Genomic DNA, 11,165 nt, shown 5'->3' on the forward strand with positions numbered 1-11,165 from the left:
AGCCCAGCACTGTCTCACTCATCTAACACACCCGAGCTCATTAATAGAGACTTTAAGACCTGAAGTGGGTCAGAAAAGGTAAAAAGAGTTGAGAGAAAATATGATGCGTGTCAGATCCACGCCACGGTCAACAGCGGCAGTTCTTAAAGAAATAACAGCCAAAATAACCTAATAACCAGCTGCTGTGATGTCTATTAATCAAAGGACAAAGAAAAAAAGAGGAAAAAATAACTTTTATAGCTTTAAGGATCATCTATAATTAATTTAGAATTTTGTGTTCGATAATTCAATTACAATTTCTGTATATTTCTGCTGAAGGGCACAGGTAAATATGACATTTATTATAATGGGTTCATGTGAAGATTGTTTTAAGTTCACTTAAATTAGCAGTTATTTTTTAAAGTCTAATAAATGTTACAATTGATAGCTCTCAATTATACTGTAATGTTGAATGGCTATAGTCAAAGGTTAAATATTAGGAGGGGGGGCAATTTTATAGAGAAATCAGTATTGGTATCATTGATACTGGCCTCCAGTCATAAATAATATCTTTATGTTGTTTGTACATTAATTTGAAGATTGAATGTGAAATTATTGCAATATAAAAGTATATTTAAAAACTTTAATGTTAGGTATGATTAATCGCGTTTAATTTCAGAAAAATGTGCGATTAATTAGTTAATTTTTTTTTATCGATTGACAGCACTAATACATATATATATATATATTGTAGCCTTTGCAAATAGATATGAGACAAAAAAAATGAAAATTAAGGTCAATAATTTCTCTAAATTATTTGATATTATTGAATACATAATTTCAATAATTTCTCTAAATTATTTGATACATTTGAATTATTTCAAAGTCAAAGTTTATTTATAAAGCACTTTTTAAAAAACAGCAAGTGCTTTTTAAAGTGCTGTAAGAATAAAAATATCAATGATACAAACAGTCAACAACACAAAAGAAGACAATAAGACATCATAAAGACAATAAAACAAAGCAGCTCTCATGTAGCGTCAAATGCCAGAATACAGAAGTAAGTTTTTAGGCTAGATTTAAAAACAGCAAGTGTTTGAGCCTGTCCAATGTAGCATACTAAGTACCGTATTTGATTTGATTTTATTATTATTATAAATTGTAGTATTGCAAATAGTTATGAGGCTGAACCTAGATCACAAAAACGTTTCAATGAAAGTCAAGGTCTCTGTTGGTTAAGCTTAGTTTGGAAAAAAGTTTGGGAATCCCTGATCCAAGTCATGCCACAGTCAGTAAATAAAAGGCATGGCATCCTAAAACCCAACTGATCTTGATATTGCTTAATTTCTCTGGAAATGCCTAACGATGCTTTGCTGTAAACAACGGTATTATAATCAGAATCTGAGCTCTATCCTCGAGCCTGAACTGAAGAGATGCTAAAATCGGCGGGATTTAGAGTAAAGCGGCACCTTCGAGAGTTCTGGCTAAAGGATTAGAGTTGTTATTGTGCTGCGGAACCCCGTTATTTGGGGAGTCGAAACGCAGCCAGATCCAGCGCACTCCAGCGGGGAAGTGCATCCCCAGAACTCCGACTTAATGGGCCGTACTGTACACCACCTCGCTGTGAAGTGGGATTTGGGGGTCAGCATGTGGAAAAACCCACCGTAAATCAATAGCATCTGAAACAGCCAGGAGCGCTCTCGAAGCCTGAAGATGAGACTTTATTCAAAAATAATAGCCAGTCTGTTTACTGCGCCACGAGATGGATTACATGGCACTGAAATAAATACTTCCAGATGCGGCTCAACAGAAATTACACTGAAGAAGAGGGGGGAGAAAAAAACGACTCCATAAATCTAGAGAGAGAAACGGCAAAGCGTTTTCTGGCACCGAACGCTCATGCTTCTAATGGCATAGTATTTTCATATCGATGCTTCAGCAAACAAGAAAAGATAGGCTGCCGTTGCCAACACTTTGGCGTGAAATAAAAACAAATCCAGCTCTTTGTGCTCAAAATCCAGGAAGTTGCTGTTCTTTCTCCGATAAACTTATTTCAAAGACAAATATTACGCTTTGCTTCAAATGGCGCCAGTACTCGGCCTGTATTTCTGCACTGGGAGGTTTGAATATCATTTCGATAAAATATTGCCTCTTTGGAAGACTACCGTATGTCGTTTTCCCGTTCCAACTGACCCACTTCTGTACACCGCTGCCAGTCCGACCGTTCACTTGACATCCAAGAAGCAATTTCATGGAGTAATAACAAGCTATTCAAACCACGGGGAAGAATGTCTCTACTTGTAAATGTGTAATTGTTAGGGAAGGTTTCGCAGGAACTGGCGTCCGATGCCAACGCGAGGGATGCGACTGGAATTCGGGGATGTAAAACCTGCTCCAATGGGCCGTTTATAGTGCAGTGTTTATGAGGCATTGAAAAGGGCACAGAAACAGCAAGTTCTGTGGATGTCAGCGGCCCGGGACGAGACGTCCGTCCTCAGATACGGAGATGATGGAGCAATAAACGAGAGAGAGGAGACGCATCACTCTATCGTTTGTTGTCTTTGGCCCAAAGTCTTGCGTAAAGTGAGAGCAGGGAAAACTGCAAGTAAGGTACAAAATATTGCTGTCGCAGCAACTTCTAAACATGCGTAAGGGCCAATGAAAGACACACTTTCGTGATTGTCTAAGGTGTGTTTAGGCAAGATTTACTATTTATATTGCTAACAACCTAAAACAACACAGCAACAAGTTAAACCACTAAGTAACCATCCAGAACCCCCTAGCAACTGCATAGCAACACCCTAACAATGCACTGGAATTAAATTACCTTAGCAACACCCTAACAACCACCCAGAACACACTAGTAACCACTCAGAACCTCCCAACAAACCGCATAGCAACACCCTAGCAACCACAAAGCAATGTGCTAAATAAAAACATTTAAAACACCACAGCTTTGTGCGTAACAACCCCCTAACAACCACTGAGAACACCCTAGAAACTGCATAGTTACGTACTGAAAGCCACCCAGAGCTCTGTAACAACTGCCAAGATTCCACAGTAACTGCATAGCAACACCATAGCAACACATTGAAAAAGAAAACTTAAAACAACTTAGCAATGGCATATCACACCCAAACAACCAGTTAGAACACCATAGCAGTCACATACCAATTTACTAGAAACCACCAAGAACACCCACAAGAGAAACCACCTAACGACGACCCAGAAACCCTTAGTAACTGCATAGCAACGCCCTAACAACCACATAGTGTAACTCCTCTGGTTATACTTGCCATTCTCTGAGTGGGATTCGAACTGGTGTTTCCAGCATTGGAGACAATGAAGCTAAAGATCATAGCCTCTAGCGTCAGTCACTAGTGCGCCTCTTGAGATCAGGGGCACAACTCTTACTAGCTGGCCTCCGTTACAATAGCAGCATGCTAAAAACTACTATAGCAATAGTAGTGGCACTCATCATGGCAGTGAGTTTCATGTAGTTTCTCACAATTTCTAAAGAAAAAATCAGTTATAATTATTATAATTCAGTTAGTTATGCTTATGTTTTTATAATTCACCACACTGTATAATAAGTCTTTCACTTCAAACTCTCAATATTTGTAGATAGACGGGTGAATTTCAGATATCTGTGCACTAAAAATAAACCTGGATGTTACATTTACACCGCATGTACTTAAGCCACTAGAAAGCACTAGAAAGTTCTTCTCGCATTAGCAGGTCAAATTAAGCGTCAGAGAAGGATGTTTTCGCCAGGCATTTACAAAAACTGGCAGAAACAAACACAAAAGGAAAAACAATTCCATCTGATGAGCCGCTTTTCCACAACAGCAGACTCTGGAATCAAATAAAAGTATACTTCTTCTTGGCCGGTGACTTGCTGTCCTTGTGGATGGGGGAGGTAATTGCGTTGCCCTGTGCGTGAGTGTAATCGAATGATCTCTGAATGATTGTAGGTCTTGCGTTACCCTCTTAATTTAATTTCAAAGTTAATAATCTCACAATGACTTGATTTTGGTAATTTGAGGCCGATAAAGCCTCCAACAACAGTCACTGGGGCAGACGTTTAAATTACATAATGCTATACATCCACAATGGTGAAACTTGAGTGAAAGCGAACCGTTTCCAGATTGGCGATTTCTCTTCGTTTCAATCTGGGGGAGTGTTGAGAATCTCAGATGCATTTGAAGGTAATACGTCGACTTAACTGCTGCAACGTCGAAAGTCTGGAAGGCGACCACGCCAATAGATAACTGTCCACGTTAATGAGAAAGCGCCTTGTGTCTGTCAGCAACCCCACGTACACTCGACCTTCCAAACAAGGGCTTAATTCTACCTTTTGAGCTTTTTAAAAGACCAGAGTGAAAAGTGCTTATTGGTGCAATTAATCGTGGGCTTAAACTGGCTCCAGTCGCAATAAAACCCAGTTAATTACATGATAACTTGGTTCTGACGGCACTCACTCAGTCACATGCATCCCCTCCCCCCCCGTATAATTATTCCTGTGCCATTCCCAGTAAGGAGCCGAGATTTACTCAAAGGCGAATGCGAGTGGCACTCGAGAACATCTGGAAGTCTTCACTCAGCATCATACCCTGGAAAACCATATAAGACCTGTTTTATATATTAAACAATACACCGCGTCCCCGCGCAACTCCCAGTTTCCTACATGCTGGGCTCATGTTTAAGCCATGGAAATCCAGTCACATTTGTCCTGCGTTGCTTGGCGACATTGAAATTGTAGGGCTTTTAGAGATGTAATAAGAACATGCTTCCATCATGCTTTGGTTTTCCTTTGCAGTTCTTACTGAATATTTGGCACAAACATGTAAGAGATGGGACTGAAATATCTCAGGATGCTGTGCATTACCATGGAGGTTCTTTAGCAAAACACAAGATGAATCTGGTGTAAAATGAATTAAAACTGTGATTTAGTGCTTTGCCAGATTACATCACAATGAAAAGTAACAAATATCTGTACTTAAAACAAAAACAGCTATGAAAAATAGATATTGGCAATTGCTTATTACAGCAATGGCTTAAAGGGTTAGTTCACCCAAAAATTCAAATTCTGTCATTAATTACTCACCCTCGTGTTGTTCGAAACCCGCAAGACCTTCGTTCATCTTCGGAACACAATTTAAGATATTTTTGATGAAATATGAGGGCTCTCTGACCCTCCCATAGACAGCAAGGTAACTACCACGTTCAAGGTCCAGAAAAGTACCAAGATTATCGAAAAAGTAGTCCGTGTGACATCAGTGGTTCAACTGTAAAGTTACCAAGCTACGAGAATACATTTTTGCGCAAAGAAAACAAAAATAACGACTTTATTCCACATTTTCGTCTCTACTGCGTCACTTGTGGACGTGCGTTCATGACAGTACCATGACGCGAGCGTGTGGCGGCACTGACCCGAGGGTAACACGAGGGTGAGTAATTATTGACAGAATTTTTATTTTTGGGTGAACTAACCCTTTAACAACCAGTTCGCACACCCTAGCATAGCAACATAATAAAAACATCAATATCACCTTAGCAACCACCTAGTGACCACCCAGAACCCCTTAGCAACTGCATAGCAACATCTTAGAAACTACACAGAACCTCTTAGGAAAAAAAAGAGGGAAAAAAAACCTCAAACCTCCTTAGGGTAACAATGCCATAACAACCAGTCAGAACTCTGAAGCAACTGCATAAAAAACATACAGAACAGATTAGCAACTGCATAGCAACACCCTAGCAATCACATAGTAACCCCGTAGAAACAAAAAAAAAAACCAGGGTAACTCAGGGAAACAACCCCGTAACAATTGGACAGAACTCCAAAGAAACTGCATTAAAAAATATGCAGAACACCCTAGCAACCACATAGTAATGTGCCAAAAACGACTCAAAACACTTTAGCAACAGCATAGCAACACCGATGTATCATGGCAGTGAGTTTCACGCAAATTTCTCAGTTTCTTAAGAAAATGCTAACGCTTACCATGTTTTATATTTCACCAGACTATATAAGAAGTCTTCCCGTGAGTCTAGAAGTAATCTAGTGCTTTGTAAGTTGATAATTGAAGTACATCACAATGAAAAGCAACAAATATCAGTATTTAAAACAAAAGCAGCCACAGAAAACCAACACTGGCAGGTTTTCTGGCAGCCATTGGCTCGGGAAGCATCAAGTGGGCCGTCATTGGTAAATTGCTCATTACCTGTGAATTGCAGATTGACCACAGCAGCAAAAGCCTCCAAATTGGCTGTGAGAAAGCCTCCAAGAGCCATTTCTCAAACGCAGCCTAGCACTTAAGACACCCACACTTCTGCGCCTGATGGAAAATTATAACTCGCTGCACAGTCGCATACGTAAGCGGCATTTCTTCAGCCGTAAACAGAACTTACGGAAAACAAAACAAAATTAAATCTCCTTTGTATTTCCAAATAGGATCGAAATTCCGCTTATTTAATTCTCCAGTAGAATTATGTGACTTTTATGAGGAAAATTACACTAACCGCAAATTGCGCTAAACAATTCCAATACTTTAGGGCTTGACCACTTTAAAATGGGGCTGCGCCGCGATTATAAATATAACTCTTTTACGGCTCTGTTATTACGCACTGAGAAGGGGGAGAGCGGGCCAATCTTGTGGCTGTAGCGCCTGATGGCCTCTCTGATGTGGGCTGGTTGGATGGCACTGCTCTGAGCCTCCGCGCCACAGGCCGCCGCGCTCTGCAACGGAGAAGACAGAGAAAATACAGCTCGTATTATTGCTAATTCAAAAACACAGTGGGAGTCCTGCAGTTTAGTGCACAAACACAAATGCCGCACACTTTTGGGAATCCAAATCGGCCGGCGCTTCACCTTTGGAGAGATATAAATGCTACGTGTCATTTGATGCTTTATGAACTCGCAGCGCAGGCTGATTCTGATATATAGAGGCCTGACAGCAAACGTTAGTGCTGCATGTGATTGGCTGTAATTGCAGTGTCTCTGAAGTCATTGGAGGGAAGGGAACGATTTCGACTCGGTATCTCTTAGCAGACGAGGGAAAAACAACTTCCCTATTTGGATGTTTGCAATAAACATCAGAGAAACTGGAGTCAGTAAAACAGGACGGGTAGGAAAATACTGAGACTTGTTTCTTGCTAATGTTTCCACTGCATATTAAGGGGCTGGAATCTATGATAAGTATTAAAATAACCTCTGGGTATTACTTCTAGCGTTAGGTTGGTTGTTTGGTTTTGAGTGGCCCATCGGTGTAAGCTGTTTGTCTGGCAGATGGGAGATTTTGAAAAAGAAATAAAAGATTAGACTGCCTTAAAACGTTATATAACTTTAGTGAAGAAATTGGCACCACTAGTCATTCAACTTGGGACTTGTATGATAAAATGTATGGTTTTTGATGGATGTTTTGTAAATGATGTAAAATGTTTTTAATGTATATTTTAGCTGAGAATGATAAATAATATAGAATAATAATGACAATGATTATATTATTATTATTATATTTGAAAATAATTCATAATTATTTATTAAAATGTATTATTATTAGGGCACTGTTTGAGAATTTAATCATTATATATACATACATACAAACATACTATAATAAACATAGTATAATAAGAAGATGAAGAAGAATTTAAATGAACAATATGATTAATCACTTATATTTATGCATTTAGCAAACGCTTTTATCCAAAGCAACTTCAAAGGAGGAACAAAAGCAATTAATCAGAGCCAATAATATCTGTAATATACAATGCCATAACATTTATAAAATAAATTATTTATTTTATAAATAATAATAATAGATTACTGTTATTATTGTTGTTGTTGTTGTTATTACTAATATTATTATTATATTATGATGATTAAATTCTTAAGCAGTGTATTATTAATAAAACATTTAAAGAAAAATATTTTAAATTATTTATATATTCATATATTCATAATAATATCACCATCGTCATTATTTTTCTTTATTATATATAATTCTCAGCTCAAATATACATTAAAAATATATTATTTTATATAATTTACAAAACCTTTAAGGAAATCAAACATTTTACTGTATGTTAAATGTGAACAAATGACTAGGGATGCCAAAATGACACACTTCATCTTGTGTTATATAACAGAAATATTTCTGGTTCAACACTACTTAAAGCATTTTATTTTATAAAGAAACAGGTAGCCCCGCCCCCAACTCCCCCATTGGTTGAGCCTGCTGTTATGACCGGCCCAGTTGGGTTTCTCAAATAAACAGACTGCAGTTCCTTTAAACAGACACTAGTGGTGCAGTGATCACACACTCATCTATAACTGGAGGCTAGCTATATAATCTCAACATAATATAGATGATCTGTCAATATTTGTGTACCTTCTTCCTCTTCCTCTGTTTGATCTTATTGCTGCCATCTTGGTTCGGCCCACCGTTGCCCTGGGCCATGGAGGGCATCTGTCCCTGGTGTCCCGTCAGAGGGCCGCTGGGAGTGGACGGCGGCGTGTTTTCCGGAGAGTCCGTCTCCTTTTTGGTGCTTGTAGCCTAAAGATCACATATGTGAGCACAAATTCCTCATTATTTTTCCAAGAGTGACGTTAGACGACTGCTACACATACACAATCACAATGTGCCTGACCTTCTCATACACAAGACTTGTTTTTAGGAAACTCATGACGCAAAAAGGTCACGGCTACAAAACACGACCCTGAAAACATCACCTGCAGTCTTACGACACGTCTCGGTCCTATCGCTCAAACCACAGGGTCATTCTGTCACTCTCGCCACATGGGAATGCGGCCGACCCCCAAGGATCAGGAGAAAAACAATACTGGAATTCAGGCTAAAAAATACCATGTGCGCTTCCAGACCCAGAGTGGCCTTGACCGAGTCCGAAAAGAGGGAGAGAGAGAGAGAGACAGATGAGGTTTCGTGGTTTCAGTGACACAGAAGTCCATCCATGGAATGGATCCCGCAGCTCAAAACCACCTTGGACAAACTTGGCGAAAGAGGTCAAAACCGCGGAGCAGGACGCTCTTGTTTGGTTTTCTTCTCCAATGGACAAGCGCTCGGAGAAAGCTGCTGACATGACTGTTATCACCAGAAAAACCATTTGAACTATTCTATAGCATCACCAAACAGCAACTAACATCATAAAACATCATAATAGTGGATTAGAGCATAAGAATGGATAATGTAGATGCTTCTCAGTAAAGAATATCATTCACATGCAGCTTAAACCAAACAAACAACACATTAGTGACCAAATAACTGACTTTCTTTCTAGAAAGTCTAGAAGACAATGATTGACTGAATGATTGAAAGGAATAGTTTATCAAAAAAAATGAAAATCCTGTCATCATTTACTCACCCAAAATCATTTTCTGTTGAAAACAAAAAAAAAAATGTTCATGCTGGTCTTTACTTTTATTGCACTTTTATGTTGCAATTTTAGGAGCTTGCTTGCATTTGTCACAATTCACTTCCATTGTATTCTGCTAAACATCTCCTTGTCCTGAAGGTGAATTAATAAAGGTGAATAAATGACAGGATTTTTATTTTTGAGGGAACTTTCACTTTGACCATATTTTAGAATTAAAATAAATATTACATTATTATAGTATTATAATTATGTGTAATTACACAACGATTATGTATACTGTATATATACACACATACACACACACACACACACACACAAACATAAAATTTTGGGGGGATCCATACCTTTAAAAACTATTTATAATTTCCAAATAAACATCCAAAGTGTTATTTTAGTGTTATTTATATACTATTATATTAATTTTATATTTTAAAATTTTATTTAAATTTTTTGTTTAATTTTTAGTAATTTTGTTATGTACTTTTGTCATTTTTATTTTTTTTATTTTCTATTTTTATTAAAATTTTAGTTTTAGTTTATTTTAGGAAATCAACTTAAACTTATTTTATTTCACTTAGTTGGCAATGAAACATTTCTAATTTTCATTGAAACTTATCTAATGCTATTTAAACTTTATTTCAATTAATAAAAATGATTTATAATAGTTTTTAATAGTTGTTTAGTTAACAATAACAACACTGATTACCAAAAAGTAAACTGAAAAGTGTTTTGTTTACCTCAGCCGAGGAGTTGCAGTACTGGATGAAAGTTGCTGATATGGCGTGTTGAAACGGATCGCCTGTTTTGGGAGTCATATCTTGTTTAACCAACAGGGCAAGGTCAACAACCTAAAATATAAAACCATATCAGCTTATGAGTAATGGCACTTGATATGAAGAGCAAGATGATAATATTTTTCCCAGGAAACATCATACTGAACGAAGAAAGCACTGGAACGCTTCAAAAGAGCTTATTTTCAGGGTTTTATTGCACTGGAAACAAGAGACCGAGCGGAAGTAAAGTGGCAATTTAGCAAATGTCAGAGTGATTTCCTGAAATGAAACAGTTTGTCGTTTTTGTGAATCTGAAACACAATGTGATTTCGTGCTCAGTCTGACAGCAGCTCACCCTGGCCACCGTCTCGTAGGCCAGATAAGACAGGATCTCCATGGACATGGCGCTGGGCTTCACATCCAGACTGCTGCAGTCCAGCCACTCGCGGAATTTCGAGGCCTTCTTAGCTAAATAGAGCACACAGTTTGAGTGAGAATATGATGTGCTGATGCACACTATAAAAATGATCGTAACGTTAATGGTAAAAGACTCTAAAGATGCTACAGTAAAAACATGTTAATTGGTTCTCTTACTATATATGGTGAAAAACCCTAACAGGACATAAAATACTGTTACACTTGCATTATATTACCATCAGTTAATAAAATGTAGTTTTTACTGTAAATTTAAAGGGGTCATATGATGCGATTTCAATTTTTCCTTTCTCTTTGGAGTGTTACAAGCTCTTGGTGCATAAAGAAGATCTGTAAAGTTGCAAAGACTAAAGTCTCAAATCCAAAGAGATATTCTTTATAAAAGTTAAGAGTCAACCACGCCTACCTAAAACGGCTCGTTCTAACACACCCCACATGTCTACGTCACGATGTGAGAAGATTTGCATAACGCCGCCCAAACGTTCACGCAAAGAAAGAAGGCGTAACTTAAAAATATTTGGCTGCACAACTGTTGATAATTCTAATAATAAATCAGCATATTAGAATGATTTCTGAAGATCA

The 11,165-nt window shown here is 37.9% G+C and overlaps 1 protein-coding gene across 1 annotated transcript in view; it reads right to left on the bottom strand.

Moving 5' to 3' along the window:
- LOC107720300 (uncharacterized) overlaps nucleotides 1-11,165 on the bottom strand; it is a 120,377-nt gene that overhangs the window by 42,145 nt on the left and 67,067 nt on the right. The window contains exons 9-12 of the mRNA XM_016527984.1: nucleotides 10,504-10,616; nucleotides 10,113-10,223; nucleotides 8,373-8,537; nucleotides 6,611-6,721 (exon numbers count right to left, since the gene is read on the bottom strand). Coding sequence (XP_016383470.1) covers nucleotides 6,611-6,721; nucleotides 8,373-8,537; nucleotides 10,113-10,223; nucleotides 10,504-10,616 — 500 coding nt within the window. The remainder of the gene's footprint in view (nucleotides 1-6,610; nucleotides 6,722-8,372; nucleotides 8,538-10,112; nucleotides 10,224-10,503; nucleotides 10,617-11,165) is intronic.

This window comes from Sinocyclocheilus rhinocerous, unplaced genomic scaffold, assembly GCF_001515625.1.
Source record: "Sinocyclocheilus rhinocerous isolate Xijiao unplaced genomic scaffold, SAMN03320098_v1.1 scaffold3438, whole genome shotgun sequence".
Classification (NCBI taxonomy): Eukaryota; Metazoa; Chordata; class Actinopteri; order Cypriniformes; family Cyprinidae; genus Sinocyclocheilus; species Sinocyclocheilus rhinocerous.